The 26,305-nt window shown below is 53.2% G+C and overlaps 1 protein-coding gene across 5 annotated transcripts in view; it reads right to left on the reverse strand.

The window, feature by feature from the left end:
• Nucleotides 1–1,005: 1,005 nt before the first annotated feature.
• HECTD4 (HECT domain E3 ubiquitin protein ligase 4) overlaps nt 1,006–26,305 on the reverse strand; it is a 170,985-nt gene continuing 145,685 nt past the window's right edge. For 4 of the 5 annotated variants that reach the window (XM_065905048.1, XM_065905046.1, XM_065905047.1 and 1 more), the window contains exons 56-76: nt 25,506–25,687; nt 24,189–24,394; nt 23,425–23,555; nt 22,929–23,134; nt 21,012–21,191; nt 18,587–19,893; nt 17,365–17,572; nt 14,758–14,981; nt 14,519–14,670; nt 13,060–13,166; nt 12,280–12,403; nt 10,597–10,787; nt 9,400–9,546; nt 9,136–9,255; nt 8,300–8,455; nt 6,633–6,736; nt 6,301–6,522; nt 5,082–5,248; nt 4,676–4,871; nt 3,916–4,138; nt 1,006–3,334 (exon numbers count right to left, since the gene is read on the reverse strand). In XM_065905048.1, the coding sequence (XP_065761120.1) occupies nt 3,198–3,334; nt 3,916–4,138; nt 4,676–4,871; nt 5,082–5,248; nt 6,301–6,522; nt 6,633–6,736; nt 8,300–8,455; nt 9,136–9,255; nt 9,400–9,546; nt 10,597–10,787; nt 12,280–12,403; nt 13,060–13,166; nt 14,519–14,670; nt 14,758–14,981; nt 17,365–17,572; nt 18,587–19,893; nt 21,012–21,191; nt 22,929–23,134; nt 23,425–23,555; nt 24,189–24,394; nt 25,506–25,687 (4,690 nt within the window). In that variant the 3' untranslated portion in view covers nt 1,006–3,197. The remainder of the gene's footprint in view (nt 3,335–3,915; nt 4,139–4,675; nt 4,872–5,081; nt 5,249–6,300; nt 6,523–6,632; nt 6,737–8,299; nt 8,456–9,135; nt 9,256–9,399; nt 9,547–10,596; nt 10,788–12,279; nt 12,404–13,059; nt 13,167–14,518; nt 14,671–14,757; nt 14,982–17,364; nt 17,573–18,586; nt 19,894–21,011; nt 21,192–22,928; nt 23,135–23,424; nt 23,556–24,188; nt 24,395–25,505; nt 25,688–26,305) is intronic. The other variant, XM_065905045.1, reaches the window with a different exon arrangement.

A 26,305-nucleotide genomic window follows, 5' to 3' on the forward strand; every position in this document is an offset into this window, starting at 1 on the left:
TCGCAGAGTCTGACATGACTGAGCGACTGAACTGGACTGATGGGCCAGCAGGAGAATCCTAGGTGTGACAACGGAGGTGTCATATTCTCTGGCTTTGTGTGTCTGATGAGAGTCTTCTCTCTGCTGCGAGTGCTTGTTTTTTTCTCTGCTTCTAGCACCCTGAAGCAACAAACTGGAGAAGAGAGGAAAGTTGCTTGTTCCTCGTCCAACAGGGTTCTTAATCTTTGTATAATAAATATGTAGGACACAACCACTAACAGCATTTATTGAGTACAAAGAAGGTGGAGTCAAGAGAATGAGAATTAAATGGGTCTGTAGTCTCCTGAATGCAGACCAGAGGGCATGTATGTTATATGTGCTGTGTGTGTAGGGTGTGTGTGGTGTGGCAGGGAGTATGTGTGTGATGGACATGGGACAAGAAGGCAGAGCGTTGCTCCTGGATGGTAGTTCTGAGCTAAGTCCTTCCCTCTTCCCTGCATTTTCCTTTTGCACAAAGTAGTTCTAAATCCACTGCCTGTGCCCAAGGGAGGACACGTGGTCTAGGAGAGGCCCAGACTCTTCCAGTGCAACTGTCCACTTGAGGAAAATCCTCACATCAGATGAGAGTATAGACCAGCTCCAGGACAAGGAGTTGGCAAGACCTGCAGGGGTAGGTTTACCTTTGACCTTGGATTTCCATCCCTTCGATCAGACTTCCTATATGAAAACCAGAGAGACTTCCCTGGTGGTCCACTGGTTAAGAGTTCATCTTCCAATGCAGGAGGTGCAGATTCCATCCCTGGTTGGAGAGCTAAGATCCTACATGCCTCGTGGCCAAAATCCAAGACATAGAAAAAATATTGTGACAAATTCAATAAATGTGGACTTTTTTAAAAAATCCACATCAAAAAAAAAAAAAGAAAACTTAAAAAAAAACCACAGACTTAAGGGGTCGAGTTGGGGAGCAACAGGTCATTTATAAGCATAATGGAGTTAAGAATCACACTAAGTGCAAAGAGACCATAATAATTAGAAACACTTTTAATTTCTAGCCGCTTGGTAACCCTCAAGCATCAGAGCCATTCAAGGATGTTAGCCTTTGAATGTTCTCAGCAAGAGTAGATGACCACACAACTCTTAAGGTAAATCAAAATTAGATGAAGGTTATTTATTGGTGTGACTTTTCCTGTCATGAGCTTCTTTTACACAGCAGTGGTGTAAATAGCATCAAACTGAATGAAAAGTTTGTTAGATGCAACCATAAATAATTATAATAAATATACATCAAGTAACTTTACAGCACACATTTTTTAGGACCAAGGTTTGGATCTGTCTGGACCTCAATGTGTTCTCTGGGAGAAGCAGTCGTGTTAGCAGCAGATACCTTACTCACAGCTGTCATCTAGTCAAGAGATGGGCCAACAAAGCTTCCTCTTGGGGAGGTAGCTGACAATTCAGAGTCCATTCAAGGGATGGGAAGGATGGGGGGGGGGGGGACAAAGATTTAAAAATACAGGGAGGAAAAACCACTTTTAGTAAATCCAAAGGCTCTTTCATTATGCAGAAATGAAATAAAAGGATCCTTGTTGTCAGGACTATGTCCTGCGAGACCCCCAGTCAAGGGGGCTATGGCCCCCAGGAGGCAGCGGCCGACCGTGTTCCTTCCAGTCAGGGAAACTGGTAGCAGGCACCTCCAGACATGACTAATCCTGCATCAAATGTAACTGATGCGACTGGAACAATTCATCCAGGTTTATCCTTTCCTTAGGTCAGGGAATCGTTTCTATAATGGTCCTTAATGCATTTCCTAAGAAGAACAGGGAGGCGGTGGATGCTAATGCCTTTAACTCTAAAATCCACACCTTTCCAACAGGCCAGGGCCACAGCCGAGAAAGGAAGAGCAAATCCTCTCTCTCACCAGCACTCACACTCCAAAGCCTTCTAGACAGCACTCACGCAGAACTTCCAATATTCACAATATTTTACAATAAATACAGTGATGTGATTTTGCACGAACTGGCAAGGTCCAAAAATGACATGGTCCAATAGGATGGCGTATGCTGCTCTCGAACAAAGTACCACTGGACAGAGACCTACTCGGGCACAGATGCACCGGGGCTGCAGGCAGCTGCGGCAGCTCAGCCCTGGCACACACTCACGTGGGGAAGGGAGGGGGTGCAGGGCGGGCCTGGCCAGAGGGGCGGAAGGACCCGGCGTCTCCATCTGGATTTGAAGGTCTTAGTCACTGAAGTAGACCCCGAATGGAGAAGAGCACCTCAGACAGCTCTTTTGAAAATGGGGTGTGGCCTTTCCGCTGCTCCTCACATCACAAACACCATAGTGAGGAAGGGCCGTTTCTGAGGACAGACGGGGCGGGCTGGGGGGGCAGGCCAGAGTCATGTGCTTTCATGTTCAGAGTCCCGGAAAAATGCCCCCACTTGAGCTCTGTTCCTTCAGCTCCCGGGCTCTTCTCAGCTCCTGAGCTGGGACACACCTGGCCTGACTCTGGACTAAGGTCAGGAGGGATCCCTTCGGTCATCCGCTCCTAAGCAGCACTCAGCGGGAGCCTGTCAGGCTGGGCCCAGGGGAGTCGGAGAGCAGAAGGGTTGTCTGGGTGGGAAGGGGAGGGCGAACCACGGTGGGCTTTTCCTCAGAAAAACCCAGACCATAGACAAGCGTCTACAGCCGGAAGATCAACACACAAAACTCCCTATGTGTGTCTCCCATGTTTGGGTCACTGGCCCAACCATTTCAAGTTGGAAGGAGGCCTGCAGGAGCCATGTCCGGCAGAAACGCCAGCTGGAGGCGGAAGGCAGGGCTGGCCACAGACTTGTCTGTGGAGACGCGAACAGGGCACTCTGCGGGCTGAGAGCATCTCACTACCAGCTTCCTGCTGGGTGGTTCTGTGACGTAGCGTCAGAACCTGGTGGCCACGAAGGAAAATGTCCAGGAAGATCAAATGAGACACGAGCTGTCTGGGAACTAAACTATCCTACCAACATACCACAAACAGGTAGCAAAAGAACCAACCCATCACGAAACGTACAAATACATAAGGTTAAGTCTTCCAGGAGGCCCTGGAATGTGGACAAAAGTTCGGAAAAGCAAAATGTCGCCAACTCCTCACGCAGGGCCCTGGAGGGGTGTGCCCGCAGCAGCAGGCTTCCCAAGCCAGCAGAGCAGAGCCTCGGTGACAGCCTAACCTTGGCTCCCTCCCCTCAGCCACTCAGGGGGTCTTCGCGGTAGTGAATGGCACAGCGTAGTTTCTCCAGCATGATTTCCAGCGAGGAGTACTGGGGAAGCTTGATCATGAACATGCAGGTCTCCACTCGGATGTAGCGAGAGTCTGGGGAACCTACAGGAGAGAACAGCATTAGAGCAAGGACCCCCAGGGGGACTGGCAGGCCCCTCCGCCTCCAGGTTTGCCTCTCTGGGCAGCTCTTAAGACAACCCCAAGGCCCACTTATCAGGTGGAGGGGGAGGGGCTGGGAGGCTGGGGTGAGGCAGGAGGAGATTCTGGGGGAGGAAAGAGCAGCACAGGCCCCAGATGGCTGACCTGTGACAGGAAGGTCTGGCCAGCAAAGAGTTTTCTTTGGATTTTAAATTTTTAAAAATTTTAAAAATTTAAAAATTTAAAAAATTTTAAAAATTTAAAATTTTTTGCTGCATTTAAAAGTCAAAAGATGACAACATATCTGGATTCTAAGCTTTGAAAATCTCAAAGGATATGTCAACTTTGGGCCTGTGCTGCCACTTGGCGAAAAGTCAGGTTTGGAAAGCACACGACCCCCACACTCCTGCACCTCTCATTTACATTTGGGGTGTGGTGTTCGGGGGTACCTGTCCATTGTCCTCCCTTCATGCAGTGCCTAGCAGCCCCAGCTCCAAACAGGGCCCGAGTGTCCCTGCTTGGAATGTGACAGGAGAGGCTAGTACCTGCTGTGCCATCCGGGGGGGCAATCTTCATGGGGTACGGGGGCACATGGGCCGTGTCAGGACCCCCGTCTTTGCAGGGGCAGGTGAATGGGATGCGCTCCTGGTTGCAGGCAAACTTGATGAACTTGCACAGCTCCTCCTGGGCAAACATCTCCAGTGCCCCCCAGAAGAACTCGATGTGCTGGTCAGTCTCCATCAGCCCCACCTGGTACATGGTGTGGGCCTGTGGAGAGAGGCCCCAGACGTGAGCAGGCCTGGGCCTCTGCTAACCCAGCCTCCCACCCAACCCCAGGGTGTGGTGATGACCGCAGGACACAAGGAGGTCACAACTATGACAAGGACTGCAAAGGCAGTGGTAACAAGAGCCTGCATGACTCTGGCCTACCCATTAGGCTCGGCAGCAGGGGTTCTACCTACGTTACCCCACTGACCCCACTGGGTGGGTCCTGCCACTGCTTCTGTTAGAGGTGAGGTCACTTGGGCAAGGTCTCCCAGCTGGCATGGGCGAAAGCAGGCCAAGCTGAGCAGTGGAGGGGCTTCACCTCTGGTTGGTGGCTTAATTCACAGGCTCTGGAGGCAGGTGATCTGCCATTTCCTGGCTGGGTGACCCTGGGCAAGTGACCTCAGCTTCCGTTTACTCAGCAGTGAGATAGGGATGAGCACGGCTCCTCTCTTACATGAGGGGACAGAGCGTCAGGACACAGGAATACTGTACAGACGACAGGCTGCATGCGCCCGCCAGCCTGGCCTGGCCACCGACCTTCAGGAACTCGAGGTTGATGTACGGGAGGCCGCAGGTGCGCAGCTCCATCTCCAGCGGGCTGAGCGTGGTGAGCAGCTGCAGGGGGATTATGGCCCCGAGGCCTGCGCGCACGGCCGTCACACACTCCATGTTCTGCAGCTCGCGCAGCCGCAGGCTCCGGATGGCAGCCGCGTAGATGTCCTTGTTCTCCCACCTGGGGCATGGGCAGGGGATGACACTCAGGAGGCTGCTGGCAGCTCAGGGAATTCCTCTCCTGCTCTGGGTGTCACCCGCCCCAGAGCCGGTGTTTCTGTATACGGTCCTTCCACTGAAGATACTCCACCATCTTTCCCAGCACCCCCTGTCCTGCCTCCTGTCTTCCCCCGGGAAAGCCGCCTGTCCCCGTCCGAGGCCCTGCACTCACGCCACGGGGATGTGCCGGCCGCGGCTGCACAGCTCCACCTCCTCGCCGGTCATGGTCAGGTAGGTGAACCGGCAGCAGGGCTTGTTGGGCCCCTCGGGGCTCTCGGTGGCCAGGTGCTGGGAGGCGATCTCGGCACACAGGGCCTCCAACTCCGTCTCGTCGTTGATCTGCAGGAAGGGCATGGCAGAGCGGGGCTGACCACTGCCCTGCTGCCCAGATCCCCAGTGATAGAACCTCATCCCCGTTTGGGGACAAACACTGGGTATTGTGGGGCGGGGTGACCCTGGCCACCATGAACAGGTAGGTGGCACTGGCCTGGGCCGTCAGCCATGCCCTCGGTTCAGGGTTGGGCACTGACCACGGCCTGGCTAACAAGACCAAATGACAGCCTCCCTCTTTCACTGGTGCGGGCATGGCGTAAGGAGGGTGAGCCTTGTACTGCTGGGGCGTCCTGAGACAAGTCATTGATGATGTTATTGGAGCACCTGGATTCAGCTCTGTCTGAATCTATATCTATACTTTCAGTTTTAAGGTCAAATCATTTTTTTAAAAAGTTGGGGTTTCCTGTCACTTGTCACCGGAGAACCCTGACTTAATCCCACCTGTGGAAGGTACACGGGCAACCCTCCCCCGTGCGGCACAGTGAAGTGCATGCGGGGCCACCTGGAGGAGAACAGCCTGTGGCTCTGGGGCGGTGAAGGCTGTGGGCACCCCAAAGGAGGTTCGTTTGCCTCCCCCACCAACCCTGGGGTGGTTCTGTCTCCTGGCACCCTCTGGGGCCTTGCCCATACCCTCTAGACGGAAGCCTTGGCTGGACTGTCTGCCTGGACACCGTCTTATATCCCTTGCCTGCCTCAGGCCCTTGGCGCCACCCACGGCTCTGGGAGGGCCTCTCAGAGCAGCACCTGGCAGTGACTCATAACCCCCAGCCCCTGGGAGGTGTCCTGCTTTGACCCTTAAAGCAATTCATTGTGGGCCACTTTCTGCTGAGAAGTCAGATGCCATCCCAGCCCCTGGCTTTGCGGCTCCCATGTACCAGCTGCCCTCAAGTGGTAGCTAAGGGGACTACAGACAGCCTGGCAGCGGGGACCTGCCCCGCGGAGCCTCAATCTGTGTGGGGGGTGGGGGGGTCAGCTGACACCTCCTCCAACAGACACGGGGCAGGGGCACTGCTCCAGAGCCCACGGCCCCCCAGAAAAAAAAAGCGCTTTTCACTTACACTCTCAAATTTCTTGACGTAATTGTAGGTGAGTACGTCTGCTTCCTGCAGGTCTTGGTCAGGGTCCAGGGGCTCGCCCACCAGCGTCTTCCAGAAGGAGGGCAGGAGGTCCAGGGGGAGGGGGACGTCTGCTCGGATGGCGATCCCCAGCAACTGGCCCAGGAAGTGCAGCAGCTGCTCCTCCCCGTAGGTGATGGGGCTGGGGGTCAGGATGTACTTGCCCTGGAAGCCGAGGCAGGGGTGAGGGATGGACCACAGGGGCTTGTGGAAGGTGCAGAGCTGAGGCCCACCCCTCAGGGAGCTGCCCGTGGGGCTCAGGCCCCATGTCTCACCTTGTTCTTGTTGACGGCGGAGCTGGGGCACAGCAGGAGGAGGGAAAGCGAGGAGCTCTGCAGCTCTCTGCACACCTGCCACAGGAAGTGGCGGAAGGAGCCGCCTGCGGACGGAAGGAGCCTCTCAGACCCCTTGCCCACAGGCCCTGTCCCCACCGGACACCCTGACCCCGCCCGAGGGCTGAGGGACCTGGGTTCAAACCTGAGGGGCCACTAACTGGCTGGCGGCTCCCAGGAAACTGCATCACTGCTGAGGCCAGCCTCCACCCCTCCACCTAGCTGATAGGGGCCATCACTACACCCACCTCCCAGGCTAGTTCTGGGGAGTCCACGAGATCAAAGGCAGATCCTTCGTGGGTCAGCTGTCATGGCTGCAAGCTGACACGTATCAGTCAGGACTTGGGGGACCTGTGTCCACCCTCTGTGCTGGGCCAAGAGCAGGGCCCCCGGCTTCCTCAGCACGGCTTCTCGCCAAGCCCAGGGCTCGGCGTGTTCAGTGAGAACACAGATACATGGGCAGACACACAGATACAGTGCGATGGGCAATGGGCAGTGATCAGCTCCTCTCCTGCTGCCGTTTCACACGTGCCCCTGGGCGTCACAAAACTCCTGTCTGTGGCTGGTCTCCTCCACCCTCCCCTGGGCAGCCGTCAGTGCCCTCGGGTCTGGACGTTCCGAGCAGAGCTGTGTGTGCGGAGGACTTTCTTGGAGACAGATGTCAAGGCCTGGCCCTCATAGCTTCCACGGAGAAGCAGGAGACTCCTGCCTGCTGAAGCCGCCAAGGGCTGGGACAGAATCGGACAGGCCTGGGTTTGAACCCCAGTGAGCCAGCTGACTTTGGGGAAGCCCCAGTTTCCCCATCTTTAAAGCACAGCAGTGCTGGGGTCAGGAGGAGTATAAGCTGTTGAGCCTGGGCCTGGCTTGTTCTCTCAGTGAAAAGAGCTGTCCTCAGAGAGCCTCCGAGTAAGGTGTACCCAGGGGAGGCCACGGCGCCGGCCAGAGGGAAGGCTGCTGCAGGAATGTGTGCCATGATCAGGGCAGGCATGGGAGATGGCGTCGCTGAACAGCTTTCCTGCCCAGGGTGCCCAGTGAAAGAACTTGATTCTCCCACCCAGTGTGGGAGGCATTTTCGGAATGTCGAGCTTAAATGAGGACCATGAGGGAGCACTTTCTGAGTCGCTGTCCCTCATCCCTGCAGTGTGAAATGGCAGAAGGTGCCATTTTGATCAAGGGTTTCCCAGACCCCTGTCTCTTATGGGGCACATACAAGCTTTTAGCCCGACCAACCCCTCAGCCAAGGGCTCTTCCTGGAAAGTAAGTCCAATCCACACTGAGGGCGTCTCTCCTGGGTCCACTGTGCCAGAGATGCACCCCTAACACTGATCAGAAACCGGGTCCCTGAGCCTGCATGGCTCAAGGTTGAAGTCCTAGACCAGCAGTAGCACCACTCCCCAGAGGACAGGGGCAAGTCCAGGGGGGCTGGGTTTGCAGAACCTGGGACCACTCGTCACTCGGGGGCAGTCCTGGCTTCTGTGTGTAGAGCAGGGTAATGAGTATGTGGCTTCCCTCTTGCTAGTGGGGAAGATATTGGCTGTTTAACAGTAACCCCAGGAATTTCACACTCTACACATGGCCTCCACCCTGAACTGGCCCAGGACTCCACTTACTGGTGCCATGGACCTCCTCCCCCGTGAAGCGGATGTTGAAGGCATAGGTAGGGTCGCCGCCACTCGCCAGTTTGACGCAGAGCTGGGAGGAGGGCACTGAAGCTAGCTGCCTGGCTGCCTGGCAGAAGTAGGAGTTCTCAGAGGCTCTGATCTCCCCTGGAACGAGAAAGAGGAGGTGCTGAAACCTCCCAGCGGCCACCTCTCGCCTCCTGCCTCCCAGGACAGGAAAGCCTCCTGGCCGGGCCCTGCCTACTGCTCCCATGTCCCCCACCCCCTGGAGCAGCCCCTGCCTCCCCTCGACTCCTGGAACATCTTCAGTCGTCACATCTCCGTCATGGGGGGTTCCTCTCAAGGAGCCCATGCCCCTGTTCTCCACATGGCAGCCCCTCCCATCCTGTCACGTGTCTCGGGGATACACCCGGGCTCCTCTCACTCCCCGGCTCATGCCCCTCCTGACATCTCTCTGGTCATGTGCTGTAAGGGAGACTCCTGGCTACCTCCCCAACATCCAGCCTCCCCTCTGCTTTGGTGCCTGAGCCCAGAATTTGGCAGGTCCACGACCAAAGCAAAGCCCACCTCTCCTACCACCCCCTGCACTGAGGCGCGGCCTGTGCTGCTGACACCCCTCCTCCTACCCCCTGAGAACAGTGAGCTCTGGACAGACTAGACAGGGAGCCACAGGCTGGGATTCAGAGCAGAGCGTCAGGAGCACCCCCACCCACGAGGAACTGTCAAAGCAGCTCCCACATCCTCTTCTAGAGGCTTTTTTCACATGTAAGAAATCAACTAGCCAGGTGCTGCTGCCTGCATTTTCTGGTCTGCGTGGTTCATCTCACCTCCCACGATCTCCAGAGGGTCCAGAGTGATCTCTGGTGCCGCGTGGTCAGCCGTCCTCTGCACCGTGGCATTCAGCACCCGATTCATGACGGTCACCTTCGTGTCGTAAAAGATCAGCCCTGGAGGGAGGAAGGCAGGAGAGGCTGGGACGGGATGGGTGGCTTCCCCCACCCCAGTCACCCCGAGGCTGTCCCCTGTGCATCGTGCAGTCTCTTCCTGGGGGGCGAGCTGGGGGGACAATCTGTTGGCGGCCGGGCACTGACCTTTGGCCTCCTTGAGCAGGGCGGCGATGCTGTGACTGTACATGGGTGTCTGGCGCAGCTCCACCAGCGGCAGGAAGAAGGTCTCGAGCGTGGTGTTGAGGGACTGCAGCAGGGCGAAGCGCAGGCGCAGGCTCTCGATAGGCACATCTGCGGGGCATAGTGGGCAGGGGCGGTCAGGCGGGGCTCGGTCTGGTGAGCCTCGACTCTCCGTCTGTCTGTGAATCCCTTGGGGGGCCTGGTCACCAGGAGGAGCCAGAGGCTGCTGGTGAGGGAGTGAGGGCCAGGCGGAAGCAAAGGGCGAGGCCTGGGTTCTCAAGGAACTCGTGGGTCCCCTCGGCCAACTCTGGGGCTCTGCCAAGGCTGCATGCTATACTGTTTTTAACTTTTAATTTTCAAATAATTATAGGCTTAAAGGAAGTGTACCTTTCACCTAGCTCCCCTCAGTGTGACATCACACATCAAAACCGGAAACTGATGCGGGCACACTGACTTGTCCTTTTCCGCCCTCACACGCATCCCCTCCCTGACAGTGAGACTGACGTTGGGACAGCTTCTTGCTCATGTTCACTGTCGCAGCACCCGCAAGAGAGCGAGGGCTCGGACGTGTGGCTGATGAGAGTGAGCAGACTGAGGGGTCTGAGGAGCACATGGGCACCAAAAGCCCCAAAGCCAGCCCGGGGCCTGCTGTGTTATGACAGGGCACCCTCTCCAGGGGTGGATTTCTGGAGAGTGTCCATTTTTGTGTGTGTATTATTTTTCTGTGCATTCCTGGTTTTGATAAAAAATGCCGCTGTCCTGTCATTAAGGATTGTGCCTCCAACACAGGCTACCAGATGGCCTCTTACCCCCGACACGAGGCTGGCATCCAAGGTGACTTCTAGGCAGCGGGGTCCTGGGTGTGGTGGCGGGGGTCTTGTCTCCCAGCCACCACACTCCTAGGTCTGCTGCTTGGTGTGGTTGCGAGGAGCACATAATAAGTCCTCACAAACTTTAATTTGGCCACAATCACAGCCTCCTGTCTTTCTCTCTCTCTTTCCTTACCCACTTGGTTCACAGTAAGTGTTTCTAAGGATTTGTTTAATGGGCGTGTAAAGGGCTTTGAGTCCATCTGCACACCCCCTGTGCCATCATGGGTGAGGTCCCCACAGGGCAGCCCAGGGGGTGGTCCCTGAGAGGCATCCCCCTGGGTCCACATACTCAGGAGACAGGCCACTCTGGGGTCAGCGGCATCTGCGGGGTCCAGATACACCTCGTGGGGATGCAGACGCGCGGGCGTGATGGCCAGGTGGCGGCACAGCCGGTTGATGTACTGCACGAGTGCCACGTCCATCTCCAGGGTCCACTTCCTGGAGGCCTTGTGCGCGTGCCGGACATCGATGCAGGCACACCTGGGGGCAGGGAGAGGCAAGGTGGGGCGGCGGCCCCTGGGGGACGCTGGGTTCCTTTGCTCCTGTTTATGACAGCCTTGCCTTCCAGGTGTTTTTGGTGCTCAGCCAAGTGCTGACGGTAGACGGAGGGACTGCTCCCCTTGAGCAGAAAGTGCTCTTCAGAAGAAGCAGGCAGGGGGTGGGGTGGGGGGAGGGCAATATGCACCCCCATGTGCCTCCCTCATGTCCATGGACTACACGGTCTGAGGGTTAAAGACATAAGTGAAGTCCTTGGGTGGAATCTTGGCTACAAAGCACACCTACTTCCTGGGCCTCAGCTTCTACATCTATAAAATGGAGCTGGTGATGGCATGACCTCGTGCCCTCAGGGGGGCTGAGTGAGAGGACGCCCACAATGCACACGGCACGGTGCCTGGCACCTCCCGAGGGCAGTGCCAGTCACAGGTGTCCTTTTCCCTGTGACCCCACCCCAGGTTCACTTACACAGCTCCTCGAACAGGCAAGCAAAGGTGTGTGTGTGAGGGCTGCCTCGCTACAGCCACATCAGATGTAAATTACAGTTTCTAAAACCAACCAGAGAACTTGGCCCTGCCACCGTGAGCCAAGATGCATCTGGGCATCGACTCTGAGCCTTCAGTGAAGGCACAAAGTGCTGGTGCTACGCAGTAAAGAATTTCTCAACTGTATGGAAAACAGGGCTTTAAAAAAAGCATGCTTCTGGCAGCCATTCCTTCTCTGAGGTCCAACACCTCTTGCTGTGGGTCAGGGTGTGTAGGCCTGTGTGGTGGAGCTAGAGGCAGAGGGAGGGGAGATTTCTTCCGGTTTGCATACATCTTGCCTGTTTGGGATTCTCTTACAGAACGGGGAAACCATATTTAGTTTGACCCTGGAGCCTTGGCGACTAGTGACCCTGCTGTGTTCCCACCTGGGAGGGAGAGAGAGACGGGAGAGGAAGTGTGACGCCAGACAAAAAAAGACTCTTTGGAATAAGTCATCCCTGTAAGGGACTGACCTGTCCCCTCTCACCAGTTTGTATGTTGGAGCCCTAACCCCTGCAGTGTGACTGTACTGAGACAGAGCCTTTAACGAGGAGATGAAGTTAAACGAGGCCACAGGGTGGCCCTAATCTGACAGGACTGTGATCCTCACGAGAGGGACAGACACCAGGGACGCAGGCGCAGAGGCAAGGCCACGTGACCACACAGCGTGCGGTGGCCGTCCACAAGCCAAGGAGAGCCCTCCGGAGAAACTAACCCTGCAGACACCTTGATCTTGGACTTCCGGCCTCCAGACTGCGAGATACTGGGTTTCTGTTGTTTAGAGCACTGTTTCAAATGGGTGAGAAAACCCACTTTAGCAAAATTAGAAAATAACTCAATAAGCATTAAAAACAGGCCAGATGGAATGGCTTCCCAGGATGTCGTCTCTTGGGAAGTGTCTAGTGGCTGAGGACAAGTTTTCACAAGGAACTGACGGGCTGACGGCCTCTTACCTCTCAAAGTGAAGATCGTAGCCGCAGGATAAAATCGCTCTCCAGACGCTGCGGATGTCTTGCTTGGCTCGGTCGATCACAAACTTGTGAAATCCTTCTAAGGTCAGGTACTTCTCCTCTGGGACTGACAAAAGAGTGTTCACAGAGTTAGGAATCTGGTGAGAAGCGGGGGCCCCACAAGATGCTCTCAGTGCACCCTCTATTTCAGGACCCCAGTCATCTAACTCCTCTGTCTCCCACTGTCACTCCAGGGTCTTTTAGCAGACCGTCTCCACCAGCTGCTCAAGGACACGCATAACCCCTCAACCTGACAGGTGGTCACCAAGGGGTGGGGCGCTTCCTCTCCAGTCCCATCTTCCTGTATCTCAAACATTCCTGACTAAGCAATTTTTGTGACAATAACAGCTTTCTCCAATTCTGCTTGGACTTTTAGGAAGATGAGGCTCTAATGCCCAGGTAAGTGCCCTCTGGGAAAAAATTTCTGAGCAGATTGCCAATCTTTACTTTCGGTCATGATCATTGGTTCTCTTGGGGATATGGTGTTTCTGGAGCTAATAATCTGACCTCCACAAGTTTAGGTCAGCAGAGATGGAGGTCTGGAGTAGTAACTGGAGTCGGCCAAGGATGTGGTTTGTGTCGTGAGCAGGGCTGCCCTGCCTAAGCTAAAATGCGAGGGAGCCAGGCAGGAAGGGAAAGGTATGGAGACTGGTTCCCAGGCTGGGCTGCCCCTGTCCAGGGTGGCAGCAGCCCCAAGCCTGTACCAGGCCCCAAGTGCTTTACCTTCTTGTTTCTTGGTGGGTGACTTTTCGGGGTCCTTCTCATCTGGCTTGCTCTTTTCGGGTGACTTGGGCTTCACGGTGGGCTTCTTCTCACTCAAGGCGGTCCTGCTGTAGACCAAAGCACTGGAGTCGGGATTCCTCATGCCCACACCCTCTCCTGGCGAGGGGGAATGCAGAGCCTCACCAGGCAATGGCTCCTCCTCCCCCAGCTACGGCTGATGGTTCAGGGGAGGCTGGGGTCAAGACCAGCTCTGTTCTGATCAAGACAAGCTTCCTGAGCAAATTATGGGGACAAACGGACACTTTAAAATGTGGACAATCTTGAGGTGACGCTTTCCGAACGTTCTTTCTGCATACTTCAGAGCTGCACTGTCCAAGATGGAGTCACTAGCCACATGTAACTACTGAAGTTTAAATTGGTTACAATGACAAGTCCAGTTCCTTGGTAGCGCCTGCATAAGTGAAGTGCTCAGAAGCCATACGTGGCTGGGGCTACTGTGCTGAATTGAATAGCACAGACAAACCACGTTTCCATAGTCACAGAAAGCTCTATGGGACAGTACTGATTCAAAAGCACCATTTGTGTATACGTAATTAATGAACACTCTTTTCTCTTGATGATTTAAAGGATTCCTCTAGAGACTCCTGCTTGGTAAAACTTTACTATCAGAATTTTAACTTGGGAGCCATAAACTTGTATCTAAAGAAGATTCTATCAGATAAGTGTACAGATCCACACATGGAATATTATGCAGCTACCTTAAAAAGAAATGGGAGGTGGGGTTCTTTTTGTGCTGATATGAATCATCTCCAAGATCAGGAATAAACAGAAAGAACAAGGCACAGGCTTTCTGTACAGTTGCTGACATCGGGGTATGCTTACACTTGCTTGCGTATGCCTATACTTGCTTGCGTATACTCAGAAGGGTTTTGGGAGGCTAAGTGTGGGGCACTGCGGCCTCAATGAGGGGACCAAGGATGGAGAGGAAGAGGAGTGGCTCTGATACTTTGGAATATTGCACTACTTAAAATGTAGCAAAATAATATATATGCACAAATAAAACCTTTTGCATTTGAACGTTACAAGCAGTGGCTATCTGGGGGTACATCAGTATTTTCCAGTATGCACGGGAGCACTTTACAGTCTTTCTACAATAACCATGCGATATATGTGTGGGTAAAAGAATTCAGACTTTTTAAAGAATTCTGTACATTTTAGACATTTAATTAATTCAGACTGGTCTGCTTTCCAGCCCGCATGGTTCAGATTTTACTATTCTTGTGCATCAAAAGAAACGTTCTCTTCTAATTGACGAGGCTGAGGGCAGAAAGACCCCCGGCAGTAGAGCAGAGTCGGAACGTCTGGCCTCCCTGAGGTGCCCACAGCCTCCCAGGAAGCCTGCTGGCAGGCAGCCCGCACCCTCCCGCCGGCCTGTCTCCTGCGCTCCTCGGCCGCCCACCTGACACTGTTGAGCACGGCCTTGTCCTTGGTGGGCGGCTTGCTGATGGGCCGCTTGGTGCTCACCACCTTCCCTGGGTGCTGCTCCTTCCCCGCCTTGCTGTACTTGCTCTTGTCAAACTTGGGCTTCGGCACACCGTACTTCCTCAGGATCTGGGGCGACCCAAGAGGGAGGGCCTCAGGCTGAGCCCGGGGCACGCCTGAGGCCCAGCACAGGAGTGGAGGGGACGGGGTGGCTACCTGGGTGAGCTGGTCCTCCAGCACCTTTTTGGGGGGCCGGACATTGGTGAAGAAGAGGTGGAGGAGGTTGCCCGGCGTCTGGGAGTTGATCTGCTCTTTGCTAAGATAAATGTCCGACACTTTGATGGGCTTTGCTGGCGTCAGGCTCAGCATCTGCTCTGAGTGGGCACAGCTCTTAAATATCTCCGTCAGCACCTCTCTGGCCCCGGGCACCAGCTTCTCACCTGTCACAGGGAGGGAGGGCAAAAGATTCTGCCGTGAACACGCTACATCAGGACAAGCCCTGTAGCATCCGATTTATTTTTCACCAACAATTTATTTGGGAAGTGGGTACCGGGAGGTTAGTGGTGATGAGGAGCTGTCCACCGAGACCTGCTGTCCCCTTTCTGTGAGCACACCTCAGTGACACGTCCCGCCTTCTCTGCCATGAGGCGTGGCCCTGGGACATGGGCCCCTCCTGGACCAACCTGCTCTCCTCGGTGCCTGTCCCCGCCGCTGGCTGTGTGTGTGTCCGCCCCCCTGGATGGCGGACCTCAGGGCTTACGCTGGATTCTTACATATGTTAAGAAATAAAACTTCCACTGGGTCCGAGTCACTGTACTCTGGGGTCTCTTCACTATGGAGGTTGAACCTCCCTTAACTTCAAGAAAGTGTCTATAACAGACAGACCCCAGGGAGCTGCAGGAATTTTCAGTGTAAACTAGTCAATACAGTTGTTCAACAGTTATTGTTACAGGACACATTTCAAACCTGGCACAACCAGCAGGTGGGAAAGAAAGTTCTCTCAGATACAAGAGGGACTTCCCTGGTGGTCCAGTGGTTTGGACTCTGAGCTTCCAATGCAGGGGGCCTGGGTTTGATCCCCGGTCAGTGAACTAGATCCCACATGCTCCAAGAGTTTGCATATCAAAACTACAGATCTTGCCTGCTGAAACTAAGACCTGGTGCAGCCAAATAAACAACTTAAAAAAAAAAGAGAAAGTTCTCTCAGAAACAAGAAAGCTGTCCAGGAGTATGAGAAAAAAAGACTGAGGTTTTTGGTCCCCAAACTTATTTTTTTGATCCTCCTGAAGATACTCTTACCTTTCCTAAGGGGCTACTCAGGATCCACCCACACATTCCTCATGGCTAAGGGCTCCCCCGCATCTGGGGGCAGGACTGACCATTCTCCTCATCCCCTCTCTTTGGGGTGTGGTCTGGGCCACACCCAGTTCAGGGGGATGGGGCTTCGAGAACCAGAGCACAGAGGCTCCCTGGGCATCTGGGCTGCGGGTGAGGAGATGGGTGTATGGGAGGCACGACCGAGACCTAAGAGGCGACTCAGTACAACCACAACTTGTGGCTGTGATGCGGCAAGTTTGTTTTCAAAAGACTAAGTACCTTACGTGGAAGGCTTGACTATCATGCAATCGGGAGCTAAAAGTAAATTTAGATTAAAGCATGAAAAGACTGGTATAGCATTAATTGCGGCAGAAAAAGACCCAGGGTTCCCACAGATCTTACACTAGCCAAGCCCATGTGACAGATGAGAGCTGAGGGGGCAAAGTACCACCAACAAGGGCACAGGGCCGAAGCCAGGGCCGGGAGAGAGAAGCAGACCCTTGGGAGCAAGATTCAGACAAACTCAGAGACCGAGATACATATTTTAATGCAATATTTTAAAAAATATAAAAACTAATATAAAAAACCCATGATGAGCAAAATATTTAAAGTTCTGTGCTGAGCCATATTAAAGCCTGATGCAAAAGGAAAAGTCTTTAATACTGATCCTGTTTGTATTTAAAATTTTAATGGTTTACTCACTATGGATATTTCACATTAATTTTGACTTCCATAAGTACTGTATTAAAATACTGCTTCTGAGTTTTTTCACAGCCCCATTGAATTCTGTGGCCTCACTTACCTCACTCTGGTCCCAGCCTTGGAGCAGTATTTCAAAATTTCATGACTAGAGGATAATAATTTGGAACAAGCAACAAAAACCCATACCCAATATTACATTTCTGTCCTCAGCAAACATAAAACAAACTCAACCACTCTATTGTGAAATTTCAATAATGTTAAAACAGTTGGAAAAAAGAACATAAATTTAAAAATTTAACCACACAATGAACTACAGTTACAAAAAGAAAGGGGAAGAACTGCTGTTGCTTCTGATACAAAGGTGGCGGGGTGGGGGTGAGTTCTCAGCCTCAGGACCTGTACACCCGGCTCTGTGGGTCCTGGGTAAACAACAGAAATGGGGAAGCCAGACAGAGACCCCCCACCCCCAACATACGAGCCAACAAAGTGGGACTCTGTGGAAAAGAAATCGGAACAGTTTCTTTCTCAATAATTCATTTTAAAGGATGAGACATCAGCTGTCCTCAAGCATACAACTAAATGATTACCAGCAAATTCTAGTTCCATAGGACAGAACACAAGAAATACACCTGAACTCAAACAAGGGGAAGCCTGACTAGACAAAAAGGAAAAAAACGACTTGAATGCAAGCCCACATTCGAAGCTGATGCAGGCTGTGGCACAGTCATTCCTGGTGGTCTCTTGGCTGGCTGAACCCTGAGGGAAAAAGTTTATTCGTTTAAAAAAACAAAATCTGTAACCCACCTTTAATCGACTTATCATTGAAATAATCTTCTAACCCTGGGCTCCCCTGCGTATCGAATAGACTCTGATTCACTACAGACACCGTGAGGATCTCTTCCGTTGACATTTCCATCAGCTCGTCCTCACCATCCAAGCTTGACAAACCTATCAAGTCATTGTTGTTAAATAAACTTGCTCGAATTTTCTCAATTTTGGCTCGGGACCTTATCTGTGTGAACAAGAGAAAGAGTCAGGATTTAAGTGGAGAAACCAGTCACTCAGCTGCATGACCTCTCTTTCCCTCCCGTCTGTCCCGAAGCCCTCTGCTCGTCTTCAGCGCTCTGAGCGCCACCTGACCAGGGCGAGCTGGCCTTCCTGATGGAGTCTCTCTCAGGTGCCAACAGCGCTTCCTTGCGGAAGAATAACTCAACTGGACACTCCTGCTGCTAAACCCTGGCCAGGTCTGTGGCTTTACCTGAATGCCCAGGTGGTTAAAGGCCATGCTTGGTCCAGGCTCTGAGAAAATCCCCAGGGAGAAGGTGGACTGATGAGAGGTGACTCTGGGAGAAAGCCGACCCCTGAATCCTTGAGCTTTCCTGTCAGAGCCAATGCGGTGGGGAGCAAGGGCATACAGGTTCTCTTCCCAGGGTCCTCCTCACCATATCCAGTAAGGGGGAGGACGGCTTTCACTTTGCACCCGACTCCTGTTACAGAGGGTGCAAGATTTCTACACAAGGAGGCCCACAAGACAGATGGCATCATGAAGTGGAAAAGGAGCCTGGCAGCACGCGCAGCACCTGAAACTTGGAGTGACTTGGAACAGAAGAGCAAGTCTGTTCTCACATGCTCGGTGGGGATCCCTGCTCCTGACGGCAATGGTTAAAACAACCAAAGGCCACTCAAAAAGATGCTTCTGGGGCCCGAGAGGGAAAGCACTCGATAAAGCCCACCCCTCAGGAAAGCTAAGCCCCTGGAGCCCCTCGGCCTCCCTCCCTCCCACACCCAGCAATGAGCTGTGTTTCCTTCCTGACATCAGCCTTGCCATCACACTCAGAGATGTGACTTCAGACACAGATAACCAACATGATAAATCATTGCTGTTGCTAACAGCTGCCTCAGGCAGCCCCATAAGTGCTCCGACTTCACCGATTAGTCCCTAGGAAACAATAATGGAAGGCGTAAAGAGGCTGGGGGGTTCTAGCTGCTCATGACTTAAGTGGTGGCCAAGGCATGAGGTGCTGACCTCCACGACCGCGAAGCCTTTGATGGGGCGCGCTGCGAGGGGCTGGTTGTCCAGGGACGTGACTGTGTACATGGAGCCCATGTCTGACACTGAGGCCGTTTCTGCGTTGTCCAATGGCTCGCCCAGGCTCCCCAGGCTGCCCAGGCTGCCAGTGCTACACAGGGAAATGTCCAGGCTCTCCTGGCTGGACACCACATGGGGCTCCAACAAGCCTGCAGGGATGGGCAGCTCCAGGCCTGCAGGCAACGGATCCGCAGAGAGGTCACTGACTGTCTGTGAGATGCCTTGGGAGCTGCAGATGGAAGCCTGGCTGGTGGATGCGGATGCGCTGATGCTCATGGCAGGGGTCAGGCTGCTGGACGTGCTGACCTCCAAGCTGTCCGTGCTGGGGAAGCCGAGGGTCTTTTCTGGCTCAGCTTTCCCATCACCCCCCTCGGCCTTATCTTTTGGCTTCTTGGGGTCTTCGTCCTGCAGGGGGATGTAGATCTCATCTTTGAAGACCCCGCCGTGGGCATTGCAGGCCTTGCGGATGGCACCCCTGACGATGCCCTCGTCCAGGTGGGTGGGGATCCCGGAGATCACCAGCAAGCGACTGTGGGCGGTGGGGCCCACCAGGGCCTGGCAGGCGTCAGCGATGGCATCGCTTGTCACGCCCAGCCCCTGCGGGTCCTTCCTGGTGAGGTGCCGGAGGATGATGAGCAAGGTTAGAGCACGATGGAACCACAGCATGTCCTCGGGCTTGCTGCCCCCGATGCTCAGCACAGTGGGGTCTGAGTCCACAGAACGCGAGGACTGGCGCTTCCCGGAGGAGGAGGCCTTTTCCCGCTTCATCTTGACTTTCTTCCTCTTGGACAGGAGGCTGGGGCTCTGCGGCGTCTGTCCTGGGGAGGATGACGAGGACGACGACGAGTCGCTGAGGTTCGGGGCAGTCGCTGAGGTCACCCCGCTGGCGGTGACGCTCATGTTGGTGGGCAGGGTCACCTCGGCCACCGCCAGGCAGCCCTCCATGAGTGCGTGGAAGTACGTCGAGAACCGGCCCTGGTCAGCAGCCGCCGCGGCCCCCGAGCCTCCGCATGCGCTGCCCGAGACCCAGCTCTGCGTCTCCTCATCATACAGCTTGTGGAGCTCCGACTGCAGGGCCATCAGCATGGCCAGGCAGGGGTTCAGCTGAAGGGCGATGGACGAGGACAGGCCGGCCGGGTGCTTCCTCTGCTCCAGGCTGTGCACCGTGCGCAGGAGCTCTGCCAGGAGGTGGAAAACCAGCTCCTTCACGCAGGCCGCCATGTCTGTGGTCCAGAGGAAGTTGCCTGAGGCAAACGAAAGCAGTCATAACTTAAAATAATCACCTATACAGAGCCTACCATGTGCCCGGCGCTGCTCTGAGGGAGTAGACCCTCACAGCAACCACATGAGACAAACATACGTCCGTCATCCTCATTTCACAGATGAAGAAACAGAGGCTCCACAAGCCAAAGGACTCACACGCTGCTACACAGTCACACGATCTCACAGGGCAGACCGACACGCAGGCCCTAACCCCTGTGCCACGTGACTGACTACATGGAGTCAGTTCCTACAGTTCTGACCTCCCAAATCAGTATTTTATTTCTCATAAAGTTATTAAGTAGGTTGGTGACAAATCACTTTCCTCTCATATCATCTGTCTGAATCCCTGAGGGCATATGAGTTTGCAACATGGTTTTCCCTCTGACACCATGAAAAAATACAGAATACATTAAAAATACATTAAATACATAAAAATACAATAAATAAAAAATAAAAAAAATACATTATGAAAAAATACAGAAAAGTCGAACAACTTATACAGTAAATATTTAGATGCTCACTACCTACGTTCTACCATTAACCTTTTGCTGTGTTTGCTTTATTGCACATCTACCCATCCCTCTATTCATCCATAGGCTCATCCTAGATTTTGATTATTTCAAAATGAATTGCAGATATCAGTATGTTTTATCCCTAACCACTTAAGCAGACACATCATTAAAGTTCAATATTTAGAAAAATTTTGAGGTCAATTTGTAGGCTAATTTCACAACTCTTTTAAGTTTACCATTCCATGAGTTTCGCCTAAATGCAATCTCTCTTTAACCTTTCAGGAGCTGTTACCATGTTTGCAAGTGAAAGGTGGCATGGAAGTGAACACCATCATAGAATCAAAGTTACAATGATGGTATATGTTTGTGTGTTAAAGCAAAGTAGGATCAAATTAATCTTGTTTTCCTAGTTGGATGCCACCTTTCAAAATAATGACTACCCTGCGGATCATGGATGTGGAAGTCTAACTTCCACTCAGTTCTCCGGCCCCACTTGACAGCAGTTTGCGAGCGCTATTGCTCCCCCAGGCCACTGTGGCTGCCCCCAAGTAGCTGCCCCGGCCGATCCCAGGGAAGGTGGGCCTCACCGAGCAGCTCCACCACTTGCAGGAGGACGGATGTCGGGATGGTGTCAGGCTCGTCTTCAGCTCTCCCTTCGCCATCCTCTGATTTCCAGGACAGCAGCTGCTCGGCGAAGGCCATCGCCAGGGGGAACTCGAGGGGCAGGGAGTGTAACACCAGCACAGCTCCGGGCGGGGGAGATACCCCTAGAAGAAGCACCCAGAAGGAAAGCTTGTGATTGGTAGCACCTGATCAAAACTAGCTTGTGAGAAAGACCTGCCAGGTGTGAACAGAGAAACAGGGCCTGTCCACTCCTGCACTGGGGGTGAGGAGAAACCTCACTCCCCACCTGCCAGACAGAGTCCGCTGCGGGCAGAGAAGCAGTGGAGGATGACTTCCACGGAGTCCACTCGCTGGGGTGAGAACGGGACAGAGGGGACAGGGAAGGATAAACATCCCCTGGTCAGTCAGCTACCACCCAGCCCGAGGTGGAGACAGGAAGTCAGGCTTTAAAGAGATGCTTCGCTGGAATGGTCCTGGCTTGGTAAAGACACACCCAGCTCCTTGGTGTGGCTGCAGTCCCACGGGAGCATCAGCTTATCTTAGGCTGACAGAGCAGGCCAGGGAGGAGGTCCCCAGACTTCAGGCGCTACCAGTGCTTGATCCTTTCTTACTGCCTTGCATCACTGCTATGATCTAAGTCTGACTGAAGCGCCTACGATGACAGAGGAAGGCTCTGAGGCTGGGACCCCGTCATGCCCTGAACTGCACCCCCACCCTCTCTGAAGCATTGGTCACACGTAAGCTGAGGGGGCTCCTCTGGCAGTCTGGTGGTTAAGACTGCGCTCCCAGTGCAGTGGGCTGGTCAGCGAACTAAGATCCTACATGCTGCACAGTGTGGCCTAAAAAACATTAAAACCAACAAACAAATAAACAAAAACCCATAAGCTGGGCTACCGAGGGTCTCTGGCCAGATCAGGAGGAACCACACTGATGGCTCTGTACTTTGGGGTGAATGTTTATTTAGGGAGTGAGAGTAGGACAGAGATCCTCTATGTTTACACACAATTTCAAAAACAATGTAGGCAAAACACAATGAAAAAAATAGACCCTAAAAAGAAGAGATCATAAAGTTGTTTAGCATTGACTAAATCTCTTAAGAAATGTTCTTTCACTTTATTCCCTAAAGATGCAATGTCCCCAGGACTGGGGCTGTGCAGAAGCCAAGGCCCAACTTTGGCTGAAAGTTCACAGACATCTTTATGACTGTCTCCAGCAAGCACCTTTCTGTCTTTTTCTGTCCAATCTGCCAAGGACATGCAGTGGAAGTCTGAGAGTAGGTTTTCCTTCCTCTGTGTGCTGACTCAGAAACAGAGTCAGCCGGCCCTGGTATATAAAGTAGACAGCCAGCGACAGTGTCAGGATTTACAGAGGAAGAGCCCTCAGCTCAGTCCAAATCTACAAAGACTTAACGAAGGATGCCAGGGAGACATGGGCCTCCCAGCCTGGCCACTAGCCTTTGTTTATCACTTACGTGGGGACTGGACGATCAATGAGACCCGTGCCCTAGGGAGCCACAGTATACCTGAGAGAACTCAGTTTTAATGAGAACTTGAGGAAGGGCAGCCAGGATGGTTATAGCTAAGTGATGGGACTGTTCTGTTCAGGTTGTTCTAAACAGCATGTACCCAGCACACACTTGTGAAAGGAGACGAAATCCCCCCTGTCATCCAGGTACCATCTGCCAGGCCTTCACTGGGCAGGAAAGGATTAACTGTTCATTTACTGTCTCTGAAGTACACTGCCCCAAGCAGTCCTATTCCTCACCCATCGGAAACGGAAACACAGCAAGGTAGAAAATCCTTTTCGATTTTCACAAAGAAGGAAAGCAGAGCATGACTTCAAAGCTGTTCTTATTACCGTGAGCTAATTCACAGACTTACCCAGTTTGATGTGGACTTTGTCTGTAGAGAGGATCACAGAAGGGTACTGGTTGGTCGTGGGAGGTGGTGTGAGCCCTGTGTTGGCTGGAGATGCATCCCGTGGGTAACAGACGGCCTCGATGAGGTTCAGCTGGCCATTTCGCTTCACTTTGTGGCCCAGCCCGTACACCAGCACCCGTGCCCATGGGGCCTTGTACAGAGAGGAACTGAAGAGGAGGTATGAAATTGAGCAGAACTCCCCCAGATCAACAGACACTTTGTTGGGAGAAGAGGGGTGAGAACTGGGCACACATGTCATCCCCCCCACGTTTTAGAAGGTCATTCTTCATACAGACTAATTTCTGAAACATGGAAATTAGGGAAGAACTGTAAATAATTTTCAAATACAGTATGCATTAAAGAATAAAAGCAATGTTTTTTTTTTTCTGTAAGTATCACCTGAATCTGCCTGACTTTTTCTCTCCCTGTCACTATCTGCTGGAGTCAGGTAACTTACTCTTTGCGGAATCCAGACTGACTTTCTTTGCAAGATACGACAACGAAAGCTGCCCCAGGGAAATTGACGTCCATGTTGACTTTGGACTCGGAAATTGGAAACTCTTCCGAGGGGAACTGCTCTGGTGCTGTCTGCAGAGACATTGAACAGGGAAAACCACGGATTCAACACAAGAGGGCATTTCATCTTCCCAGCTCCCAGGCAGGGGAGAGTCAATACATGATACCCGCACTTTAACAAGATCAGGAGGACCAAAGAGCCCCCTGGGAGGAAGGACACATGGATCTGAGAAGGGAGGGGAGCTTCAGAGAAAAGGCGGCTAGTGAGGTGGGGCTTGGGGAAGTGAGTGTCATTTTTTAAAAATTACTTATTTTTTGCTGTGCTGGGTCTTTAGTGCCAAGGGGGCTTTTCTCTAGCTGTGGAGAGCAGGGACTACTCTCTAGCTGCGGTGTGCAGGCTTCTCCCTGTGGTGGCTCCTCTTGCTGCCGAGCACAGGCTCTAGGGCAGTCGGGCTTCAGTAGTTGTGGCTCCCGGGGTCTAAAGCACAGGCCCAGTAATTGTGGTGCACGAGCTTGGCTGCTCCATGGCACACGAAACCTTTCCGGATCAGGAATCAAACCCACGTCTCCTGCATTGGTAGGCAGATTCTTTACCAATGAGCCACCAGGGAAGCACCAAGAAAGTGTTATTTTTAGCCAGCCAGGAAGATTTCCAATTAGAACCTGTGATCCCAGCTCAGGGACATCAGCGCTTTGGACTTTCACCTGCAGGAAAGAGCAGATCTGTTTGGTCAGCTCCAGAAGGCTCTCCTCGCCCTGGTGCAGGGTCCGCGTGATGGCCACGTTGAGCCACTCTCGCACCGTCTGGGAGCTGCCCTGGTAGAAGAGGTCTGTGGCTGAGCAGTTCTGGGAATGGACACAGTGCTGCAGGGACTGCGCCAGGAGGATGGAGCTGGAGCTGATCGTGCCGTCTGGGGGCGGGAAAGGAAACACAGGTGATGAGGGTTGCAGCAGCCCAGGGCTGTGAGATCTTAGGTAACAAAGAGGCGCGACCCAATCTGGAAAACTGGGATGAGTTAGCTTGGCCTTAGGTCTTGGATAATAGATGTCACCAATCAGATCCTCCAGGGTGGGATTCAGGAATTCAGTGGTCTTTAAATGTTTGCTTTCTTAAGCTACAAAACTGTTTCCTAAAATAAAAATTTGACTGGAGGCCCAGGTCTATCAAGCATATAAAAGAGGATTCAGGGGTTCCCACAGCCTGACCTACTGGCTGCCCAGGTCCACCCTTAAGAACCACTAGAGTAGCTGAGAGTGGATTTTATAACCCAAGTTAGTCATTGTGACAAAGCTTCTTCCACAAGCACTTGGAAGTTTTTCAGGTCTGTTTCAGAGCCTCTAAGTTCTTGGGGGTGGGCCAGTGGACTCCACATGCTAAAGTTGGCCTGTGGAGATGTCGTTCACAAGGGCACTTGCTGGGACCCCAGGGCTGTGAGATGTCCTCTAGGCTTAGAATGCCATCTGCCCTCTCACTCCTGCTCCCATCGCAGTTGCTAAGAGGTCAAGGGGAACAGGCTGGAGGCCAACGTGTCAAAGGAAGACAGGAGGGGCTTTCTTGTCTTCAACCGGGCTGAGAGCAGAGTCGTCAGTGTTCACCAGGGCGCACCACACTGCAAGGGCCCTAAGTTGAGCGGATGTACACAGGCTGGCCCACCAGAACAGCGCTGCTTGAGGTCATGATGAATCAGTTAGGTCTCTCTGGTGGTATTTGATGGCCAGGGGCATTTTCTTTTCTTTACATGCCAAACAGAAATGCCTGTGACAACACTACAGTGACTAGATTTCATAAATATATCATTTTCCTTGATCCATGATTAGTTAGGTAAGCTCAATGAATGCTTAACAGGTTAGCAATTTTTTCATGCTGTTTATCTATATTAAGTCTAAAGGTACTGTGATGGGACTCTTCATATGGAGAATGAGGACCCCACGCACACCTCCTGCTCAGCACCCAGCTCACCCTTAGGGCTATTCCGTCCTGAGTCTGGTGTCTGCAGTGACAGCGGCAAAGCCAAGGTTTACCTGGGAGGGGAGGAGCGAGGAGCTGATTGGACAGCAGCTGCAGGTGCTCCAGGGTAATGTCCCGGATGGCGGGGATGTGGAAGAGGCGGGTAAACAGGTGAGGCAGCTTGGGGGCGAAGATGTTGAGCAGGGCCATGCGGCAGTACAGTCTGGCCAGCGCGGCCTCGCAGCGCAGCAGCTCCCTGCAAGGGAAGGGCGGGGGAGGCGCTGAGCTCTGACGCTCCGGCCACATCGGGTGGGCCGTGGGCTCCTGAAGAGAAAGGGCCACGTCTCAGGCTTCTCTGGCCTCATGTTCTGTGCTCCAAGTTAGATACTTGTGTTTTAAACAAAACAAAAAGCCACATTTAGGGTTTTTTTTTGTCATACCTCACTGCATGAGGGAAGGTCCCTGACCAGGGACTGAACCTGGGCTTGGGCAGCGAAAGCGCTGAGTCCTAACGATTGGACTGCCAGGGAACTCCCGAGTATCAGCAGTATTACCAGGCACCCTGTTTACGGTCATGGCGACCCCCCACTGGCTAGCTGCATTGGGAGGACTGCAAGAAGAGCTTCTCGGTAGGAGGTGATGGTTTCGGGGCTTTTCAGAAAACGGTGACTCTTAGCAATAGGGTGTGCCTCTTGCTGAAATCCCTGGAAGCTATGCTTGTGGAATTGTTACAAAAGATGCTGGGTTCTACTTGGGGCGGGGGGCTGTTCAGTCACCACGTGCATGTGGCCCCGTGCTGTGCATCCCTCACACCTGGTTGAGAGAAGAGCCCTTGAACTTCTGTGTGGGCGACTCTGACCCCTGCTGAAACATG

This window comes from Muntiacus reevesi, chromosome 13 (genome assembly GCF_963930625.1).
Source record: "Muntiacus reevesi chromosome 13, mMunRee1.1, whole genome shotgun sequence".
NCBI classification, from domain to species: domain Eukaryota; kingdom Metazoa; phylum Chordata; class Mammalia; order Artiodactyla; family Cervidae; genus Muntiacus; species Muntiacus reevesi.